This window comes from Epinephelus lanceolatus, chromosome 4 (assembly GCF_041903045.1).
Source record: "Epinephelus lanceolatus isolate andai-2023 chromosome 4, ASM4190304v1, whole genome shotgun sequence".
NCBI lineage: Eukaryota > Metazoa > Chordata > Actinopteri > Perciformes > Serranidae > Epinephelus > Epinephelus lanceolatus.
The window spans coordinates 41,320,894-41,345,407 of NC_135737.1; the positions used below are offsets into that span (position 1 = coordinate 41,320,894).

Genomic DNA, 24,514 nt, shown 5'->3' on the forward strand with positions numbered 1-24,514 from the left:
CCGTATATACAGATCTAACAACATTCCCCTTGTTGAACAGCAGATGGCGTCAGTGAGGTGTTAAAGTTGCCTGAGGTTGCCCAGTAGAAGGTCAGTTGACTGAGGTAGAGGGCAAGGACAGGTCTGAATCCACAACATCTTTTGAAAAACGATTTTGTGGATTTGGAAATGAGTCGACGAGTCACTGATATTCACACAGGGGTAAATATGTTATACTCTTGTAGGAGGTGATGTATCACAAATGCTGCATGTGTTCAGTTATTTTAGCAGCAATGATAGTAGTAGTAATTGAAGTGAACTGAGTTACCAGCGGAGTACATCAAGCTGCTTAAAAAACAGGGTTATGTTTAGTCTCTCTTTACAAGTGTAAAGATGGACACTACATGGTGTTAGCATTACTAGGTAATGTTACATTCAGGTCAATATGTCCATCTGTTGTTGCTTGTTGGGCTTGAGTTTGCCATGGTATGCATATTTTTTCAGCATGCAGTACCTTTGAGGTTCATCTGGAGAATATTCTGGACAGTATTTGGCATTGCTTTGGACTGTTGCAATAATAATAAGCACACATTTGCATAAAGCAAGCATATGTGTCCACTACCATGTTTATAAGAATATTAAAACCTGAAAAATATCCCTTTAAGGTACATTTAGAACAGATAAAAAGTTTGTGATTAATGTACGGTTAAATATTGTAATCCAATGACAGCCCTGATATGTATTTTACAATTTAGATGCTGGCCCCCCAAAGCTGTTAATCATCCATCCTCTCCACTGTACTGCAGGTTCTCTTACGGTACTTTATGACACCACTAGATGGCAGTGTTGTTTCAGCCTCTGAGTCCTCTCACAGCAGAATTCAGTACTTCTCTGTGTACTTTTCTATTTGAGGAAACCTATTTCGACTCCTGTAAACAATTACACTTCTGAGTCTTCGGAGATTGCGTGTTTGTGTTTGTGTCAGACAGCCAATCAGCCAATCCTGGCAAGACGTCTTCTTATGTATGCTTCCGTACATGTGTGCGAGTGTGTATCACTGTCCTGTTCGATCACTGAGTGTCACTAGCAATCTGAATGTAGATGTATTTCTGGACACACATACACACAGTCACATTTAAACAGGAATCAGACAGTGACAGAGAGCAGGAGTGTGTTTTTACTTTATTAAAAACAGAAGTTAACACATTGAAGGAAAATGCTATAGATTTTCAGAATTTGATCACTTTTACAGGGTTGACATCAAAAATAAACTCTATTACACATACACAAAATTATTCCAATATTATGTATTCAACACTGATAAGGCTTTTTTCCATTCTTACTTACCTGAAGGCATTTGGTGGGGGATTATGGTATGTGAATAAGAGTTATTATACAGATTTTCTGTGTATTTGTAATAATGAAGGTAGATTTGAAAATGACAAGAGTTGCCCAGAATTCAGTGCCTTAGTTTGGGCTTAAACAATTACCATATACTTAGCATATACTTAGTATTATGTAGTATCTATGTGAGATACACGTGATAGAAATACATGTTGTAATTTTTAAGTGTGGGTTCCCAGTTCCAGATAGGTTATAATGGTATGACTGGCAGGCTGAATTATATTTTTATCTTATTATTAAGGTAAGAATAATATTGTAAGTCATTAACAAAGAAGCATGAATTCGCAATAGCTGCCTCTAAGTTATTTTTATTTGTACAAAGTGCCTTACAAATTAAAAAAAAAACTTTGACTAATCAGGCAAATGTAATGGGGACAAAGGAATTAACTTGTAAGAACAATAGACGATTAAAAACCATAATGAGTGAATTTGAACTAAAATAGAGCAGTGCAAGACTTTAGTGCAATGTCAAGAGTGTAACTCACCAGTTAAGAATAAAAATACTTCTAAAAATTTGAAGGAGAAATTATCGGAAAGCCTTGCGCCTAAGATACGTTTTCAAAAGTGATTTAAAAGAAGATGCATAGCAAGCTGAAGTTCCTCAGACAGGTTGTTTCACAGCTGAGGAGCCCTAACAGCAAACACTCCATCACCATTTTAAACCTGTGGCAGTAACAGTCAGCAGGTTCCTGCCTGAGGATCACAGGTTGCACGCTGTTTGGTACGGGGACAGCAGTTCAGATATATATTCTGGGACCAGGCCATGATGGACTTTAAAAGTAACAAGTAATCTTAACATGAGTCCGTAAACAAATGGGCAGCCAGTGTAAGGTCACAAACATCGGAGTAGTGTGTTCTCTTTTATTGATTTTTGTTAGAAGTCTTGCTGCTGCATTTTGCACAGTTTGGAGTCTACAAACAGATTTCTGATTTATATCTGAGTTTGTGTCATTCAACTTATTTGTCTTTCATGCATTCACACACACAGAATCTCACAAACACTCATATGTCCAGTAATGCCTCCATATGTCAGCTGGTTTATGAGTTATAAAAGGCTATGTGGAAAAATAATGTGTGTTAATGTATGTGTATTTGTGTGTGTCTTTCTATTAAGTTTTGTCATAAAAACAAACACACACTTGACCTCCATGCCAAATTTCAGCCTCCCAGGGCAAAAACTGTGGCCACCAAAGAGTGGGAAATTTTTGTGGACCGACCAGTAAATATGATTAATCTGTCACATCTACTCACTTCTGTGAGCGGAGGGATAGTTAAATAGCGGATACTCAGTTTGTTTGCAGACACAATTAGGATTTAAGCTGAGAGGCTTGTATCGTTGATTCTCAGCGAGAGCAGCAAAAAGCCTCGCTAGTCTCCTTAAAGCTACAACTGCGAGACGCTCCTCAGTTACACTGATAGGCCTCTTAACTTAATTCTTCTCTGTGACTACTTTACCTCACAGGTGAGAGTGTTTCATGGGTGAAGTGTTGAGTAAAATCACTGCATGTACAGTATATGTGTTTTTAGGATACTGGTAAATATAAAATACCTTAAAAGGTCTTTTAAATACCAACAAAGAGATCTGGAAAGAATGTTGGTGTTCTGACAGGTGATTCAAAGCTGTACACATCTCACATTTGTCTCTTCCTCCTCATGTCTGGCACCTGATGCACATGGTAACCTGGGAAAACACAAAAAAAGAAAACCACAGTTAGGACCAGCAGGCATCCATTTTGCATAAATGCTGAAGAAAAAGAAACATCAAAGTGACGTCCAGACAGATCAAACTGTTCATGCACACCACAGCAATTAGTGCAACATGTCAAAGTTTTATGCACTGCATGTTGTCATTTCCAGTTAGATTATTCACACAGGTCATGTAAGTCTTTGGGGTGTGTTCCAGTGCAACTTTTTAGCCAAGACACAGGTGATGCAACAGTTGCCCGTGGTTGCCACTAGTCCTTGATGTCCTTTGGTGTGTCTGGGCCTTTAAACGATACACTTTTGGGAAGAACTTAAACAGTCTTACGCAAACATTGCCACATTTATCATTTAAAATAACTGGCTTAAGCCTGCATTAACTGATTTTCTTGGCCTCAGTGGAAACAGACGAACAAACGAAGATGAAGCATCATCAACTTTCAAGTTCATATGGCGTTCACATGTTAGCAAACAGTTACTGAGCAACATTATCATTCATTTGGAGTTTCTGTCCACCGGGTGCTTGTAAGTAAGACTCTTTGGCTGCTAAATGTTCCACTATCTTCACCAGCTAGTCGCTAGCAGTTATTAACTCTTTTTTTAAGCCTACTGGCCGAAAACAACAATTTGAGCAGAGAGAGTAAATCAAACAAGTTATGGGTCAGATAGCTGAATAATGAGCTGAAACTCACTGTAAAGCTCCGTAAAGCTGCAGCTTCAGGTGATAATTCTCTGTAGGGTCACTATGAGTGACCCCTTTCACATAGTCACGTTGTTTTCACATTATCATTTAATACATTTTCATTGTAGCAGTTCATATTTTCTCACTCTTGGCATTGTGGTAGTTACAGCTTTACACCTACTATGAATGACACGACAGTCTTCCCAAATACTAATGTAGGGCTTTAATTTAGTGTGACCCAGAGTCCAGCCTAGTGTCTTGGGGGACACTTAGTTCCTTACTTTAATTTGTTTTCTTTCCTCATTATCAAAATCTTGTCAGTAATAAACTGTTTTTAGTAATTTATGTCTCCACGCTGGCGATAGCTGTTGCTGGAGGCATCGTGTTTTCAGGTCTGTCCCGTTCTTCTGAACACGATATCTCAAGAACGCCTCAAGGAAATCTCTTTAAACGTGGCACAAATGTCCACTTGGGCTCAGTGATGAACTAATTAGACTTTGGTGTTTATAGGTCAAAGGTCAATGTCACTGTGACCTCTTCCGTCTCATTCTTGTGAATGCAATATCTCAAGAACACTTCGAGGGATTTCTTTCAGATTTGGCACAAATGTTCACAAAGATTGAAGGTGTTCAAAGGTCAAAGTCAATGGGACCTTGTATCTGTCTCATTTTTGTTAATGTGATATCTTAAGACCACCTTGAGATAATTTCTTCAACTTTGGCACAAACGTCCACTTGGACTCATGAATGAACTGATTAGAATTTGTTGGTTGAAAGGTGGCCATAACTCAAGAATTCAAATATAATCATGACAAAATTTCAGCCAAATGTCTAATAGGATATGATAATGAGATGATGACACTTCCAAAAGGTTTAAGGTCAGCTTCAATGTGGCATCATAATGTTCTGCAAAAACACTTATCTGGACATTATTCAATGTCATATCTGAGGAACAAAGAGGGAGACATCTGAGAAAAGAATTGGTGACTCTACTCTTGAGTGTCCACCTTGAAACTGTGCTGATTTTATAGATTGTTTGTGCTGCTGAGGGGGAAGATGTGTGTTAAGCATCCATGTTTTCACAGACATGGATGCACTTTTTTCCCTCCACACCTCACATCCCTTACCTCCATCCTCCTGCTGTGCTTTTCTTCCCACCCTCCCTCTACCTTAGCCACCTTCCTATTTCTGCTCCTCTACCTGCTCTCGCCTCACGTTGACCACTACCCCCACCTATTCACCTCCTCCTCGTCCAAAGTCGTCAGACTCCTACTCCTCCACACCACATTCTCCTTCCTCTCCATCCACCATCACCCCCTTCCTTCCTCCGTCCCCTGATATGAAATGTTGACCCTGTGGCTGGTGTCTCCTGGTACTGGGACTGCCTGCCAAGCTGAATGGACCCAGGGCATCGGGTAGCCAGGCTGTGTGTGTGTGTGTGTGTGTGTGTGTGTGTTGGGTCACGGCGTGGGGATTAGGTGTGTGTGAGTGATTGAGGGTGACAGCGGCCCTAGCATTAGGGGCCCTGTGGCAGATTTCGTGGGCCTGTTTTAGACACACTAAGCTGGATTTACCAGCAGCAGTGTGTCAGCAGTGATGCAGCCCGCCTGGACCTCCTACAGAACACACACAGACACAGACACACAAATACACACGCGCACAAGCACACACACACATAGAGCCACGTCACCTGTGACCCCACCTATCTACCTGCAACCAGTCTGACGTCCCATCGTCCATTTCTCGCTGTGTGTTTCTTCCCTTACTGGTAACGGTTCAAAATGTCTTCCTGCTGTAACGTTTCTAATTTCCTTTAGTTTGTTTCGATCTCTTCACACTACAGTAAACATGCTGAGGAACAATGGACTCTGTGGTGCATGCAGACCACTGTAGCATGCTCCAAGCATCACCCCTCACTGCGACCCCAAAACAAACATTAGGGCCCGGTCAGTGAAACTTTGCCGATTTCTTAAAAGAATAATTACAAACAGTGGATTCCCTTATCAGCATCAAAGTTAATCAGAGCGCAGCTTGCTTTGGTGACATTGTGGTGCAAAAGCCTGGTGCTACGGCACAGTCAGATGTGATCATGGTCGAATAGATGGCATAACTGTGTGTTAGTGAGCTAAGAAGCTCACAATGTTCTGACACTAATATGTAAAATAATTTCTCTCTGCCTGTCTGTGGTGTGACTCTCTGGCCCTGAAAGATCCAGTGTGTAGGATTTAGGGGTAAATATGGTCAGAAATGTAATATATTATAATAAATATGTTTTCTTTAGTGTATAATCACCTGAAACTAAGAATCATTGTGTTTTTGTTACCTTAAAATGAGCAGTTTATATCTACATAGGGAGCAGGTCCTCATCTATTGAGATCACCATGTTTCTACAGTACCCCAAAATGGACAAAGCAAACACTGGCTCTAGATAGAGCCATTTGCTTTTTGATGACAGCCACCATGGTTAGCAGCCCCTCCATGGTTAGAGCATCGGAAAAAACATTTTTTTTTTTACATGAAAATACTCAGTGTTTCCATGTTTAAATCAACAGGTCTGTTTGTTCTGGAGAGGAAAAGACCTCTGCAGATTATTTGGCTTGCAGTAAAAACCTCCTGAAAGTCTGGAGCCAGTTAAACAACACACCTTAAGTTTTCTTCATAAGTATGACACCTAAGACTTAATTTTTCCTAAACTGAGGGACTTACTAAAGGGTGTTGCAAAGAATGCCCTTAGTTAAGTAAAAATGTTATGGCATTTACTGCATTGAAAGAGATTTTACAGTGGTAATATATAATATATAATATATATTTATATATAATATAAATATGACAGTTTCCACTGCTTGCCCTCAAGCTTGTGACACTTAAAGTCTTTTGTGCAATGGTTTAACTAATTTTAAGGGAGACCTTAAGTATAAGACCAAGATAAGAAGAACATCTGAAATACTTAAGAGAACATTTTAAAGAAATCTGAAGAAAAGATGTGTTTTGTGCAACCGATTTTATTTTAAGATGCTTTAACGTGGACTTTAAGGAGAATCTTAACTTAAGGTCAGTGGCTGGCCCCTGGATCTTGAGTTATCAGAGGAAAAAGAAGAGTGCATATTAGCAAGTGCTGGGCTAGCTCCTGTCTCCTATGAGCCAAGGAGCATCAGAGAAACACTGTTTTGTAATGTGAAACTGCTTTATTCAGTGTTTTTACCACTTTAAATCACTGTGTCAATTTGTTTTGGAGAGGAGGAGACCTCTGCGGATAATTCAGCTCACTGTAAAAACTTCGAAACATCATAAATAATCTGAATCTGACATAAGGTGAGCACACATTAAATTATCAGAAAAAATAGGTGAGAAGAAGCTAGCGGCCTGTCTCCAGTGAGCCAGACAGGGTCGGAGAAACACTCATTTTTAATGTGAAACTACTTTATTCAGTATTTTTACTGGTTTTATTCACGTGATCCATTTATTTTGGAGAGGAAGAGACCTCTGTGGAAAATTCGTCTCCCGGTAGAAACCTCCCGAACGTCTGGATCTTAAGTTATCACATATCTGCAGGTGCTAGCAGCCCATCTCCAATGAGCCGAACAGGGTCGGAGAAACACTGATTTATAACATGAAACTTCTTTATTCACTGTGTTTACTGGTTTTATACACCTGGTCCATTTGTTTTGGAGAGGAAGAGACCTCTGTGGATAAAAGCCTCAAGAAACAAAGAAATAATTCTGACCGGAAGAAGTTTCAGCAGGTTGCAGTCTTTACTGCTAGATGCCACTAAATCCCCCGACATGCTACACACTGTTCATGTAAAGGAGACTTGAGGGCAAACAATCCAGACAACACATGCAGCTAAATGTAAAGGTGAGATGGTGTAGAGGTGTTTGAGCCTCTCTTAAAATTTTAAATGACATTTTTCTGCATCTGTTCATCCTCAGCTTCTCTACAGTGAAGTTGCATGTTTGGTGTACATGTGTGGTCACTTCGTATGTGTTAACACAGGGGGTATGTGAGGCCACTGTGGCCCCACTTGTCAGCACACACATGTGCCGATGCATGATCGTGTGTTTCTTTGTGCACACCTTCGTCTGTGTGTGTTTGTGCGCACACTGGTGTGTATGCACACTCCCAGATCTCTGTTACAGCCTGTCCATTGTGAAGGAGAGTGTTGAGCAAGATCCTGACCTACCGGCGGGTACTAATCAGACGCATTCCTCAGGATTAAACGGCCAATTAACAATAAGAGAGCCATTGTGGCCCCGTCTCCTTGTGCGTCACAGTTAAAAGGTTTTGTGTGTGTACGTGTCGCACTGAGCGCGTGTGTGACTCTGTTTGTGTGTGCGCGGGCATGTGCTCTTGTGTGTGTTTCAAAAAGCACTCTTTGTGATTTTTCTACAAGCATGTTGCACTTGTGTGTTGCACCACTCAGGTTTTAAATGAACATGCCCGCTATAGCCCCATTAAAAAAACAGATTACATATAAATTGTGTGCATTTTAAACACACTCATGCTGTGGGTAGAGTGAGAGATGGCGCATTAAAGGTCCTGCATGCCAAATAGTGGCTGCAGGTCACAAGATGTGTATGTGTGCGTGTGTTTGACATAGTGTTCCTAGTGATGCAAGTTAATCCAGGGTTTGTTCAGGCACCAGCGGCAAGTCCACCTGGCCTTTACATTTACATTTAATTCAAACAATATAATGGACAATATTTGATTCTGTCCATTTGTGTGCTGCTGTGCATGCAGTGTGTATGTGCATTAAGTGTATCTTCCATAACCATTCTTCTGTGTGTGTGTGTGTGTGTGTGTGTGTGTAGGGTGGGTATATGCATCAGTGTGGCACGTGTCGGAGTGTGGCAGAGGATTAGTGAGGCTCAGGGCCTGTTGCTCCACTTCCATGATTACTACTGCTGTCTACTGCCATATGGGGTGGTGGGGGTGCAGGTGGAGGCGGGTGGTGGTGGGGGTGGGGGTGGGGGTTGCAAGCTACTGTACCACGCTACACACACACACACACACACACACACACTTAAACTCACCCCACCCACCTCGAACCCACACCAATAATGTCCCCCTCCGCACCAGCACACACATGCTCCCAGAACACATGCCCAGAGGGGGTTTACACACACACACACACACACACACACACACACACACACTCCTTCATAAGGCAGTGCATATGAAACCACGCATGAATGCATATTCGAAGAGCTTTGTTTTAACAAGTTGAAGACTCTGTGTGTGTGTGTGTGTGTTTGTGTGTTTGTGTGTGAGATATCTTGTTCATACACCTGATTGCCCAAAAGCTAAATAAATTATTTTTATACAAGATGGTGCATCACCTAAGTCTGTACAATGTAAAAAATAAGTTTTACAAAATAAAATAAAAATAAAGAAAAATAAAAATTAATAATAATAATGATAAATAAAATATATAAAAGATTAAATCTTTATAAGTTTTGAAATAAAATTCCAAAAATAAAATAAAATTTAAAAAAGTAACCAACTTAACTGCAATACAATTTGAATTATTGAATTAAATATATTTAAGGAAATTTAATCAGTATTTCTCTTTTCTTTTTTGGTGGTGTTTTGACTGGACTTTTGAAAAAAGATGTCAGGCACACACTCTAAGACTCGATGCAAAAATATTTTCTTTTATTCAAGTACCAACGTTTCGACTAGACCGTCTTCATCAGGGTTTTTGACTGGACTTACAATTTGTCATTATGAATTATCAGTGAATAATAATTTGACTGTAGAGACAAGTCACCTGATAAGTTACCAGTTAACGCTTAAAGAATACGCACTTACTGCTGCCATTAAAAATGGTCATGGAGCTGTGTTTTATTACAGTAAATAATTGCTGCAAGCTTTTTCATAGAGGTAATTTGAACAGAAACATTTGATGCACTGCCAGTGTTAGAATAAAACATTTACCGTAATAACAGCCTGGATTCACAAATACAACTGACACTGCTCATTTGATCTAATTAGAACTGTATGAGTATGAGGGCATGAACAGGTGTTAACTTGCTAAAACCCCAGACAGTGGTTAAGGAGGGGGCTAAATGATGACAGAGGACACACATACACACACACACACACCACCTGCTGCTGTCTGCAGTGGATTAGAGATCTGTCTCCTCTCAGAAGACAGCAGGACACACACATCCACGCCGCAGGGGGTCCACTGTCTAAAATTGATCAAGATGCTGAGGCCAGACATTATTTACAGATGAACTCATGGTCACAGACACGATGTGTGCACCAAAGACTGCTGTGAAATATATCTAATAACAGAAGAAAATGTCACCTGAACTGAAGTTTGAACAACCACACAGTTCTCAGGTGGTTAACACACCTCAGTCTGGGAAATAACGTCTCACTACAGGCTGTTCTTACAGTCAATTAGTCATCCTCCTGGGAGCCATGTTACCCTGACTGAGCATCGGCCTTCAGTGGATGGTACCAGCCACTGTTTGTGTGGCCTGTTGGCTTAACAGCCACAAAGCTGCATGTTCCTGCTGCAATTCTTTTCTTTACTCTGAGTTGAAGCCGAAAACGCATATAAAAATAATCTAAAAATAAGTTAATAGATGAATGAAGGGAGAGACTGGAATGGGTGTGAGATTTTTCCCTTAAATATAAATTGTGTGAAAGCATAACTGGGGAAAAAATACTACACATGATATATATTTACAAATCTAGAACCATAAATGAGTAAAAAGCTTTGGTACGGTCATTACAACATACTTCATGCAGTGGCGGAACTTCCTGTAGATCAGAAGTCTTCAACATTTTTCAGACCAAGGACCCCCTACATAAGGCTTACTGAGTTGCACTTGAGATAATTCTCTGAATATTTTCGGGTCATCTCTTGTTTGTGGTTGCCTGTAGCTGCTAAGTCAGCAGCAGTTGTCGCATGGCTATGTGCATTAGCCTCACCCTCCACACTCTCATGGGTGGTTTCTGAGGAAGACGGTGTGTCAGAGATTCTTGCTCGAAAAGTTACAAAAATTATGGCTCGTACGAATGATTTACGCTCAGAATAAAAATACAACTAACTGGCCAATATGTTTCAGTATGTAACCAGTTCACCTCGTAGTTATGAAAAGGTGCCACACAGTGATTTAATGCTAGCCAGCTAACATAATTGCACAAGGTTTCATGGGTAACGTTTAGCCTGTCATTATTATTGTGCATTGTAAATGAAATGTGTTTTGAGCCTACACCGTAGCCTGACGTGCACCTCCCCAAAAATGTAGCCTAACTACACGTCATGGGGACGCACACCTCCTGTCTATTTTTGTAAGCTGAAACCCTCAGTGGAAACAAAGCTTTTATTTACTTTAATTTCACAGATAAACAATAAATTGTGAAAACAATAAAGCCTCCATAAAATTGCATTTTAAGTCTTGTGTGTGATTTATCCTGGCTTCATATGAGCAGAGGAAATCTCTGCTTGTTGCTAGGGTAATTTATACAATGTAAAATGCCATAGGCTTGTGCTAATAATGTTAGCATGTTGCATTTGTGGAGAAAATGTGTCCGGATAAAGACAAGTGTTCTGTCTGTGAATGCTGCGAGTTACAGTGAAGCTGATTTGTGTACTTGTGTTTGAAGTTGTTGCTATTAAGCCATGTTTAACGTGTGTTTAATGTGTGTTTTTATGCGTGTTTTATGTGTGTTTTGGGTGTGTTAAGAGTCAACTAAACTTTACAGCACTTAACAGAAACCTCCGCCGCCAACTAGTGTTTAGGAGGTGTAACTGCAGAGTGACACAGACACACCACCGCACAAGTATAAATGCTCACAATGGCATATAAACCCTGCTTAACTCTGTGGACCCCCTTTAGTGGTCAGGGACCACCTGTTGAAGACCCAGGCGATAGATTAAAATCTCCAGCTCCCTCTTTTTTAACATTCAAAGAAATTGAACATAAGGGAAATGAAAATAAAAAGGCAAAAGCCATTTGGGGCACAGTACAAAAGTAGAACATTTTTAATTGTTTGTTTCATATTTTCATTGATTGTAAGTTGTTTATTTGTGCTGATTGAGATATAACTACAAAAGATAACAGTTATTATTTTAGGTAATATTTTAGGTTTGTTATGTGCACTACACTATTAATGATCAACACTGAGCAACATAAACTTAACTTATATAATTAAGCTTTTGCTGGTAGTGCTAGTAAACAAACACTCACTTAAACCTGTAGGTTATATATATACTTAATAGAGAAGGTAGACTTGTACACTTATGTAGTTCATCATTATATAAGCGTCCGCAGCCTGAGTTTATCTTTAGCTTAGACCCATGACAGACTGCTGACAAGTCTTACTATATGGACACAGACACACACATGCTCACAGACACTTATACAAACACTAATGGCATGTAATGTCAGTCTAACAGCAGGGACATTTAATGTAACCTGCATGGGACCTTCATCATCTCATATGGCCCATTGTGTTAGATGGAAGAGGAGTGCTGTGCAGAGAGACACATGGTCTGGCCTGGACTCACGCAGAGTAATCCTCACATCACTTTAATGAGGAGTTGACACACGGTGACCTCGATACACACACACAAGCACACACACACATACACACAGACATTTTTTTAACCATATGAGCATAAAGACAGTTGCAGTAATGTGATACATATCCATTTAAAACCAAAATCAAACTGATTTCAAAAGCAAAAATGCAGCATATCAATTGTTATAAATCTAAAACAGCAAAACCAAGAAAAATTTCACAGCAAGACCCTCAGAAACTCAGACTCAGTCTGTTCCAACGCTCCTCCCATACCCCCCTTCCCCATCTGCCTCTCCCTCTCTCTTCTTCCACCTATCTCTGCCCTGTTTGATCATCACGCACCCGTTCACTTCCTTCCTTCCTTCCACCCCACCCCATCCGTAACTTTCCACCCAGTTTCCTCCAGTAACCATGTTCACCTCCACCAGTGCCTCACAGTGACCACATGCTTTTCTCCTGCTCTGCCTCTCCATCACACCCACACACACACACCCACACACACTTCACTGTGGCCCTCTCTGTTAGCTCCACTCCTTCCCGTCCCATAATGCCCAGTTACCTTATCAATAGTGATCGATCCAGCCACAGAACCGAAGGTCCTGCTTTCTGTCCCTGTGCAGCGAGCACTCGGTTCTCTCCATCCACCCTTCCTCTGTCAATCTGGCCACAAACCCCTCTTTCCTCCCTTTATCCCGAGGTAAGATACTTACTTTTCAGATAAAGCATATTATGATAAATCGGCTGAACTCTGTGCGTGTGTGTGTGTGTGTGTGTGTGTGTGAGAGAGTGTGTAACTGTCACACACACACACACACACACACACACACACACACACACACACACACACACACACACACACACCATAAGCACACAGTGTGCACACACGTACAAAAATACAGTGTGTGTATCGAACAACATGATGTCAGAGGTACTTAACAGCTGGAAAAGTGTTAGTGTGTTTATATAATGCATGTGTGCGTGTGTGATTTTGGGTCTTTTGGGACGTGTTCTGTGGTTTATGTTGTTAATCATTCAATAATGGAGACACAAATATGATTAGGAGCCTTTCCTCTTCTCGTGTTTTCACATTGGAGCAAAAAATGCATACACAACAAAGTCTGCTTTGTCAGGGAGGATTCTGGGAAAATTTGGTTTCATTACTCTCAGTTTTCTCAGGGAAAAAAACGTGGCCTGTACAGTAGTTTTTGTTCATAAAAAGGGTCCAGAAAGCTTCATCAGAATGATGACTGTAGTGAAGTCTGAGTCAAACTTCATTTAATTTGAAATCCTTTTTCATTTTGATCCATCTGAGTGTTTCTACAATAGATTCAATAGTAAAACAGGCTGCTGAAACATTCAGTATATACGCAGATAGCTATGCATATGCCCTGACCACACGGACGAGGAAGACTGTATGTTCCCTCTTATACTATAGTTGTCTAGAACGACTGCTCTCTGCCTCATAGCCATCAAAGGATGCGTCATACACGTCTGCTAATGAAATGGGCCGAGGGAAATAGTGGAGCATATGGGCAAATGTTCTTCAACCAAGTGGGATGGAAGTTCAGGTCAACAAGGGGAATAAAAGAGTTTGGAGAAAATGAAAACTAAATGAAAATACAATGGCTGTGTTTGCCTCTGGGACGTGTATGCGTGCTTGTTTCAAAATGGGATGTTTATGAAATGCCTGCCCTGTGTGTGTGTGTGTGTGTGTGTGTGTGTAGGAGTATAGATTAGATGCACTAAGCCTCTTATGTGCTGGTTGTCCTTAATTTGTGTCTGCTCTGGGTCCTAGTGCGTCCAGACTACCAGCAGTCCTTCAGCACGGAGCCATTTCCACACAAACAACCACAAAACATCACATGTCGTGCAACAATAAAACATATAATCTTAATCTTAAAGTGCATTAATATATAGTACTTATCTTTGGCAATGTATAATTATGTAAATATAACCATAAAACAACCCCCACAAGATTAAACTTTTCTTACTCTTTAACTTGTTGAGGGAAAAGAATGTCAAATGATAACACCGAATAAATCACAACCAATGCTCATAATGCTCTGATGAAGGTCTAATAGATGGAAAACTCAACAATCAAGTGAAACACTGCACATCTTTTCTATACCAGTTTGGACTTATTGATGTTCCCAGCACCTTGCCAAGACCAAGCTGGGTGGAGCAGTTGTTGTTCTGCATCATTAACCCACAATACAAAATTCTGTCTTATAAAAAAACATGAACCATCTTTTTATCATGCATATGCTGTGTAAACCAGAGATTATGTCATCTCTATATTTACAATGTGTGACTGTCCAGTGCTTTTTCCACTTTTAAATTTAGGGTGTAATTTAATGTAATGTCTGCACAGTGTTCCTATCCCAAAATCTTTTATTAATCACTTTCATTGTAAAGAAATGTTGCAGTTACTCAAAAGTAATATTCATATCTTTAGTGGTGGGAAGTAACCAGAAAGTATGTAATTAGATTACAGTTACTGATCAAAATGTTGGTGATTACAAAGGAGTTACATCCAGATACATTCTTTATGTGTAGAATTTAACATTTTATCTGTTGCTTTACATCGTTTTACTGTACAGGAATGCCTTCTTTTGCTATATATTTTTCAGACATTTTTCAGTTTTGTTGCCCATTTTAAAACATTTGGTAGAAAAGTAATCACATGTAATATATTACATTACTTTAATAATTAGTAATTAAAATAGTTACATTACTTATTACTACTACTTAGATAGTAACTAGTAATCTGTAAGCCAAAAATTTAAAAATAACCCTCCCAACATGCATATTCTATTATTTTCAATATTTTACAATGTCACAATATTTTAGAGACATATAGAGCTAGAAATTAATGTATTTTTATTTAATTTTTAATTATTTTTTACCATTTTATGTTATTTTCGAAATTATTTGTATTTATTTATTTATTTATTTTTGGCGCGCACAAACGCCACAGTTAAAGGCCTGTTGTTGGCCTATTTGTCCAAACTTTATGTAGTGACTTTCTTTACTATTTTACTCGATGGATTAAGCTAATTACTTGATTAACTGCAACTTTTTCGGCCTGCTATTATCTTAAGGTATCGTGTATTGTTTTTATATTGATAAATAAAGCATGAAGAGGCTGCTGCTGAAAAAAATAGCCATTTTTAGTTTGAGTTAAGACATAAAATAGGTCATGGTAAGTAAATTTGTTTATTGTTTAAAGCTCCACAGTCTGCAGCCTTTAAATCAAAATATCACTTTTAAAGTAAAGTAAAATACATGAAAATGTTTGCTTTAAATATGATAAATAGCCTACATTGCTATATAATGCAACCGAGGAGTCTGGTGGCTGCAGGTGTGTGAAGTGTGCGCGCGCACAGAAATGCTGCGCGCAGTGTCGCGCGCTCTGAGGTCTCTCGCTATTCCCGCCGGGGTTTTTTTTCAGTCGGAGGTCTCGAGACATTCTTGTCCTCGGACTCCCCACAGTTCCTCCAATATCTGTCTTGCTGGCTGTGAGCTCACCTCAAGATGCTCGAGCTACAGCAACCAAACAGCACGAGATAAACAAACAAACAAACAAACAAAACGTACCTGGAGGTGAAGCGTCCACCGGAGACGGCAGGTATCCAAACGTCATCACCACACACACACACTCAAACACGGCCCTCCTGCACTCAAACAGCCACACACACTCTCCTCAGCAGGTGAAGACATTTTATTGAGAAACGTTCAAACACGCCGGTAAAGTCTCTCTGTCGCTCTGTGTGTGTCTTTATATCTCCGCTTTGGCTTTACACAGCTAGATAAACCCCTTATACAGTTTGGGCTGTAGCTACATGGGTCTGTGTGTGTGCGTGCGTGTGTGCGTGTGTGTGTGTGTGTGTGTGGATTTTAAACTATAAGAAATCCGATTCAATTAACAAGCGCAGAGAATCGGCTTTGGACACTGTGAAATTGTCCCGTAGAGGAGGATGGCACAGGACTAACTAGCACACAGAGAGGAGACACAGAATACACACGGAGTCGGAGCAAACAAAACCCTGGAGGCCTCTGCTGGAATATTATGAAGAAATGAATAAAACAATAAAACAAAATATACTTTTTATTACAACTATCTGACGCTTGGACCAGGATTTAACAATGGAAATATGTGTCACTGTGGAGTCTTTAAACAAATTAAACATGTCCTCTCTTGCCTTAAATTAACTCAGCAGCTACTTATACTTAAACTTATATTTAACATTTTATTTTAGTAGACCATTGGCCTACCTGTTACCCGCTTCGTTTTCATTTATAAACATTATTATATGTAGCGTATATTTTCCTGTATAATACATGATCCTCCTCTGTAGCTTGGTGCGTAAATTTGACACCAAATATCTATTATGTAAATATCCTATATTTACATCAAGAATAATTATGTGGGTCCACCAATAAAGTGTTACACATGATACAAGGCAAAACATTATGATTATTATTATCATTATTTATTATTATTGTTATTGACTGTAAAGAATGAATGGATGAATGGGCCGGAGGGAGCATGTTGGGGATCAGAAGGGGATTTAATAGCAGAACAACGCGCTCTTTGTGTTGCTTCTAATCCGGCCTGTACCCCCTTCTCCGCCTCTAAGTTGCTCTGTCTCTGCCACCACACTCAGGCAGGGTCGCCCAATTATTTTAGGAGGCCAATTTTGAAAAGAGGTCGTAACAATAAAACCTGGAAAAAGGGAAGAAGAAGAAAAGGTTGAGATGGGAACTTAACATTCACTATAATTGTTTTAAAGTCAATTTGCCAAGTGCCAAACTAACTCTAGGCGAATTTTGTCTACATTTCTTTCTCATTTTAATCATTTAAATCACTCGTGACCATGCAGGCTATAAATCAGCAGGTGTCAGTGACAGAGCTGCTGTGACGACAAAAAGTGGCCTGGACGTTTTAACAAATATGAGACATATAAAATAAACCGGGACACTTCATATATAGCACTACAGACCCAACATAAATACATGATGACCGTTTACGTGTGCGCGCGTGCGTCTGCGTGAGCGCGCCCGAGAGAGGGAGGGAGGGAAAGAGGGAGGGCTCTGGGTGTCTACTTGGGTAAGAAGTTACTTCTAATTAGCCAGCCTCTTCTTGCTCGCCTCACTTGTCCACTGTGCAGATCCAGATCCTCTCCTCACGGACCAGGTACCGACAAGGGCCCCGGCACTTTTCAGCACCCATCACACCGCAGCCGGCTAAACTGCTGTGGAACTGCTGCGTTTGGTACCTTTCATCACCTGGCGACGCCGGTGCGCAATTACGCACGACTTGGATGGAGAAACTGCGCTTTGGCACGGGTCTTCTTTAGTTAACCTTTATTTATTTTTAATGTGGTGTCTTTATTTATAGTCTTGGGTTGATTTCAGTTGTTGTTGTCCTTTTTCTTTTGGTAGAAGAAGCTAAAATACCCGGTCTTTAAATCAGCGGTGTTTTACGCATCAGGTTAAAACAGGTGTAAAGGCGCACTGCTGTTAGACTCACAGTTACAGGTGCCTGGTTTGGATGCACTGAGTCAGAGTATCCTACAAAGGCAGTAAAGGACAACCAGCTAGGAAAAATAAAAAACAACAACCAAGTGACAAACAACCCAGGGTGAAAGAAAAACAGAGAGGGAGGGGTGACAGAAAAAAAAAAACGAGAGAGAGGGAGGGAGAAACAGAGAGAGAGACACCCCCTGGAGACTATAGGAGACCCGGCCCCCGGTCTGAGAGAAGGAGAGAGAGAGTGAGATAGTGAGGGAGTGTTTTAAAGCCAGCAGGAGGCATGATGTCCTACATTAAGCAACCCCATTACGCCGTGAACGGGTTAACGCTGTCCGGCCCGGGCATGGATCTGCTCCACTCCGCCGCCGTTGGATACCCCAGTAAGTAATGACTGATTACTTCTGACTGTATTTTTTGTTCCAGTAATTTTTAACCTGTCGTTTCGTTGTTGTTTCAAGTGAAAACTGTTTAATTTGAAACACAGACACTGAAAGAATTCACATAAAGTGTCGTTTGAAGTTCGCGTAAAATGCTCTTTAAAAAAAGCACCAATTCACTTGTATATATATATATTTTAATTTAGCTGAGAGGTTATGCTTTATGACTATGAATAGATGTCTGATTCTTCATCCACCAGAACATGTGTTCACTTGACCTATAAGTTCAGCGGATTACAGAGTCAAAAAACAATAAAAAAAAACGTGTGTGAATGGAAACGCAGGCTGTTCTCACACCGACTTAACATCAGCACAGACTCCAATCTGTTGCTCTTATCATGTAACCTATTTACAAAACGACTCTCATTGTATTTTATCTTCTGGCATTATGTTTTTTTTTCTTTTCATGAATGAACACTTCTTATATTGTTTGGCCTGATCAGCATCTGCCATCCTTGAGAGGAGAGTTTGAATGAAATTATGCCGAGGTTTGGCACCGATGACAGAAGGCGTGGTGGGCCTTCTTGACGCAGATTAGAGTTTGAATCAGCGAGGAGTTGAGATCATTTTTAAAATTCTGAAACTAAGCTTTGGAGTAATTTTCGTTTCTTCACTTTGTATATTTCGATTTAAACCATCTTAGCTGTGAGAAATAAAACCATAAGACATTTTTATTTGATTCTATCCAATAAAAACATCAGTCATGAAGTAATTATTTGACTCAAGCCTACATTTCTTAGAGAGGCCAAAAGGGTGCGATGAAAATGATGATGGAAACGAAAATGCATTCAACTTTAGTGGGTATTATTTTGTGAGACATATTCTGTAAAAAAAAAAAAAAAAAAATCGATATTCTCGGGGTGACGTTAAGTTTTATTATTTTAGTATTTAAGAGAAAGAAGTCATTCAGGTTCGCTGATTCATTAGCAGTCCTTGAAACTTTATTTTGTGGAGTTGTTTATTGAAATAGCTTTCTTTAATTATAACTTTAAGGGATTTTAAAACCCTAAAATAAACTAGAACTTGTGATAGACATTCTCGAGGTTTATTTATTTATTTATCTAATTTTTATTTGTGTTAAATGTTTGAACCAACACAGATTGTTACAGCTATAGTGCAGCAACAATCTTTTTTATGCCAACATAAAAGCAATGTAATAATAGTAATAATAAAAGTAATATTTTTTTTTCTTTAACTTTTTATGTTTCATTGTAGGCACCCCGCGTAAACAGCGTCGGGAGCGTACCACCTTCACACGCGCACAGCTGGACATCCTCGAGGCTCTGTTTGCCAAAACCCGCTACCCAGACATTTTCATGAGGGAGGAGGTGGCCCTCAAGATCAACCTGCCAGAGTCCCGAGTGCAGGTAACACATTACAAACCAGTTTTACGACTGTTTTAGTATTTTATTATGCTTTGATCAATGTAATAATTATTTTTATGCCAAAATAATAATAATTATACATATGGCTCTTCAAAAAGAAAGAAATGTCTGTATGTGTGTGTGAGAGAGGGAAATATATCCCAACCAGGTACCCAGAGACCCAGGTGTCCCCACAATAGCACCTTCTATAGTTTAACTGTTTATCTGGATTTGTTTATTCAGCAGTGATTTTAAATTGACCCCAGCACCCCTGCCATCCTCCAGGTTTGGTTCAAGAACCGTCGTGCCAAGTGCCGCCAGCAGCAGCAGCAGAGCACAGGCCAGTCCAAACCACGGCCCCCTAAAAAGAAGGCATCCCCTGCTCGTGACGCCAACACTGAGGCCAGTGCCAACCCCACCAATGGACCCTACAGCCCTCCACCCCCTCCTCCAGGCACCGCCATCACCCCCAGCTCTGCTAGTGCCACAGTGTCCATCTGGAGCCCAGCCTCCATCTCCCCACTGCCAGACCCCCTGTCTGCCTCCACCACCCCCTGCATGCAGCGCACCACCACCTACCCCATGACCTACACTCAAGCCCCGGCCTACAGCCAGAGCTACGCAGGCTCCTCCTCCTACTTCACTGGCCTGGACTGTAGCTCCTACCTGTCCCCAATGCACCCGCAGCTGTCAGGCACTGGAGGTGCCCTGAGCCCCATCACAGCCTCCTCGATGGGTGGGCCCCTCAGCCAGTCCCCAGCTTCGCTCTCCTCCCAGGGCTACACAGCAGCCTCGCTGGGCTTCGGAGCTGTCGACTGTCTAGACTACAAGGACCAAGCTGCCTGGAAGCTCAATTTCAATGCCACTGACTGTCTGGACTACAAAGACCAGAACTCCTGGAAGTTCCAGGTCTTGTAAATAACAAGAAGTGGGAGGTGGGGAGGGAAGGGGTCAGGGGTCAGGGGTGAGAAATTGAACAAAATCAAAGTAGGGTGACAAACCCCAGATTAACTTTTGCTGTTTTTTAGAAGACGGAGGAGACCTTGGGGCACAGAAATCAAATAATCATATCAGTTGAAGAACTAATCAGCTGAATTAATGTCCTTGTTTTGCTGTTTTAGAAAAATGTGTGTGGAAGTAAACTGATCTGTTGATGCTTGGCTTGGTGATTGTTACAAAGAGATGACAGTAGTTTTCCTTAAGTTAAGCAAATCAGCCTGGAAATCAAGGAAAGGCTGCATTCAAGGAAAACAAGATATCTGTACAAGAAAATTTAATTAGTGAGAAAGAACAACAGCTTTAATTCTGCAGCTCAGAGGTGTTAGGGCTGAAATTGTTGTGATTTAAAGACAGTATAAAGATAGTACTGATGACAAGAGAATGCAACATTTTGATTGAAGACTCAGTAGTTTGTTTTTTTAGAGATCTTGTCCATCTGATTTGTTTGATAGAGCTGAATTCAGAAACTTCTCAACAGGCTTCGACTATGACCACATTTTAAGCAGAGCTTCCAGAGCACATCAGTTTCAGCAACCCACAAGTTTACTGCATAGAGAGCCTTGAAATCGACGTGTTAAAGCACAACAACTGACTCATGTTTATTTCTTCCTTCTAGACTTTGTCTTGTATTTTCTGTGATGTATTTTTTTTTAAAAAAAAAAGCTGCTTTTCATCAGCGAGCTGACTCAAAAAAGCTTCGAGCCAAACGACTCATCTAACCCAACCTGACACTTTCAGCAGGTGTCTTTACAGGGTGGCCACTAATTAAATACCACGTGAAAAATGTTTAGCAGACAGAAGCTGATGATTCCCAGTAGCCTTGTGTGATACTGATCCCCTGCAGCCTGTGTCTGACACAAGCCGAGGGGGTAGAGTTGGTCACTGGAGTGACTGCAGTACAAACCTGTTGCCTTTGAGCATGGTTGAAATCATTAGCAGAATGGCTTGTGCATTGTTAGTTTAATAGGATCACTTCCAGACAATTTGTGCAACAATGGTCGCTTTGTGGCCATTGGCAGCCGAGTACTCCCCCCCCCCACTCCATCTCACAGTGTTTGCATGAGGTTAGTTGATTGTTGAAGCAGTTCTTGAATCTACAAACGACTTTATTATGAACTGATTTGCTGATAAACTGCTCCAGTGAGGCGTTCAATGGGAGAGAAGACTGCACCAGAGAAAGGGAAGGGACTGGGCTGCCATGCAGCCCCCCCTTTGCACAGAGCGCTTGGTGCCTCTTTCAACTCCGACCTGTAAAGATGTGATGGGTACCACTTTATGTGTTTGATGTATCTGATTTTTTTTTTTTTTTTTTGTATTAGACTTAAACAATATTGTTTCTTTTAAAATTTGTGAATTCGTTAAAGTAAAAATTGTGGTAATTTGTTTTGAAGTTGATATTATTATTATCAGTATTATTACTATTATCGTTAATATTATGTCTTCAGCTGACATGGACGTTGCTAATATACTTTTTTTGTTCTTTTGTAAATATTAAAACTTGAAAATGCAATCATGTCTGCTATCAGCAGCGAGTTGTTACGCAGGCGCACCACCCAACAGAATCTCTTTCTTTCTTAATTTCTATAAAACTGCCAACTTTTTATTTTTTTCTGTTTATATTTTTCTGGTTTCTGCTTCTTCTTCTTCTTCTTCTTCATCTTCTTCTTCTTTTTTTTCAAACTCAGGGGTTTATCCAATAAAAGTAGCAGTAATAGGATACAATGCTGTTCATGCTTCTTAATCATTTACTGTACTTTTATCTTTTTTGCATTACTATAATCTTCTCTGCTTATTTTTCTGACATGAATTATTTTGTATATTTCATTTGTCTCCTGTGTTCGACCAGTCTCACCACTACCATGCTAGATAGCTACGATGTTTCTGAGACATTAAACGACTTCATTAAAACTCTGGGGTCATTGTGTTCTGTCAATCGATGTTAGTGTTGAATCAAGGTAGGCTCCTCGAGGCCATCTCTTTCCTTTGGGGGCCACGGTAAGAGGAAAAGGGAGTGTCAGACATCCAGAGAGGGGAGATTGGGAATCAGTTTCTGGGAGCGTTCCACTAATCCATGCAAGAGGTTGAGTGGGTATAAGGCAGAGATGAGAGGGAGCAGGGAAGAGAGGACAGAAAAAGATTAGAACTAACAATAATACTGAGTCCCACCGCTCACACCAGCCCCAAACTGCAGCACCAGAGATGGGCAGATTATTTTGGATTGCTGAATGTTTCCTGTGTGTTCCTGCCACTGGCAGGCCAGAGGGTCATCATCGTTGGGGTTGTGAGGAGTGCACTGGATGAAGGGTTAGGGATGTAATTAGCTTATGGTGTGTTGAGATGCTCGTTATCTCGGGAAATAAGGCACAAATCCCAATGACATAATACACCTATTAGAATTAAATGTGATTTACTTATAATAAATGGTCCAACCCAACATGAAATACTCGCTGCTGTCAACAGGTATCTTGAGGCAGATTAGCAGCATGGCTCTAAGAATGTCAATGTCAGTCCACCACTTTGGTCCAGATTGAAATACCTCCACAGCTATTGAACATATTGCCACGAAATATACAGGTAATCATGGTCCACAGAGGATGAATACAATGACTTTGGTGATCACCAAATGTCTGGTAAAGAGGATTGCTGAATGGGTTGCCATAACATTTGGGAGCCTATATTACTCACAGGAGGAATAGCAATACCTTTGGTGAACTGTTAACTTTTTCTCTGCCACCATCATTCTGTTAAAATGTGTCCAATACTATGATTTATAGCCACATACCAACAAAATTAATGACACTCCCTTCTGTCTAAGTTGTACTTTGTTCATTTATTTTCCGTAATCGCTTATTCTGTTAGGGGTCGCTGAAGGGCTGGAGTCTATCCCAGGTGACATTAGGCAGGAGCAGGGGCACACCCTGGACAGGTCGGCAGACTATCATAGGCCTGACACATAGAGACAGACAACCTATGGCCTATTCACCAGTAAACCTAACCTGCATGTCTTTGGACTGTGGGAGGAAGCCAGAGTACCTGGTGAAAACTGAAGCTGACACGGGGAGAGCATGCAAACTCTGCACACCCGGGGTTCGACCCCTCCACCTTTGGTTTGAACCAGGAACCCTGCTAACCACTGCAACACTGTGCTGCCAGTTGTACTTTGTGTTTCGTGCCAATTAGCAAATGTGCTAAACAAAAATGGTAAACATAAACATTTTACCTTCAACATGATACAATAACACTGTCATTGTGAGGATGTTGTCTCGCTGACGTTAGCATTTAGCTTAAAGCACAGCCGTCCTGAAAAACCAAGCCCCGAGGAACAGCACCGGGCTTTGACCCTAATTTTACATAGTGGTCAAATATGGAATTACAACTTCCTTACCCATCATGTGCCTCAAAAAGACTTTTTCCCATGAAATTACATTGTGAAAGAACGTCTGTGAATCAGTAGATACATTTTTTGAGTGTCACATCTCACATGAAATGAACTGTTTTACTATCAGGAATGATCTGATAACATTTCAGAAGTCTAAATCTTTTTACCCCCATTCAGGTTATCGCTGGGGTCAACCAGAAGTTAGCCATTTGACCGCCAGAAGTCTCAAGTGCACTTGCTGTATGGGCCCCACAATGTGGAAAATCCAGGTCATTTTGTATTGTGGAAATCTTTTTGGATTCATGTGCCACTGAACAAATTTCATGGGAATGCAGGTTCTCCCCCTCCAATGCTGTATCCAGTTCTCTTTGTATATCCATGTAAAATACATTACAGAGCCACTAACGTACCTGTAGACTCTTCTGTAGCTTTTGTTTCTGATGATGTAAAATCAGGGCATGAATATCCTACACTTTGGGAAAAATATCATTCACTTC

At 40.5% G+C, this 24,514-nt stretch overlaps 1 protein-coding gene and 1 long non-coding RNA gene across 2 annotated transcripts; one reads left to right on the forward strand and one right to left on the reverse strand.

Annotated features, from left to right (window-relative positions):
* Positions 1-1,143: 1,143 nt before the first annotated feature.
* On the reverse strand, positions 1,144-12,948 carry LOC117259547 (uncharacterized). Its single transcript, XR_004501853.2, has 2 exons — positions 12,863-12,948; positions 1,144-3,064 (listed from the first exon to the last, which is right to left on the reverse strand). It is a non-coding gene; the product is annotated as an uncharacterized LOC117259547 (long non-coding RNA).
* A 4,510-nt stretch (positions 12,949-17,458) lies between these two features.
* Positions 17,459-22,549, forward strand: LOC117259299 (homeobox protein otx5-like). The gene is made up of 3 exons (XM_033630562.2): positions 17,459-18,218; positions 19,491-19,642; positions 19,925-22,549. Exons 1-3 carry the CDS (start codon positions 18,119-18,121, stop codon positions 20,555-20,557), a joined length of 885 nt encoding a protein of 294 aa, XP_033486453.1. The 5' UTR covers positions 17,459-18,118; the 3' UTR covers positions 20,558-22,549.
* The last annotated feature ends 1,965 nt before the right edge of the window (positions 22,550-24,514 follow it).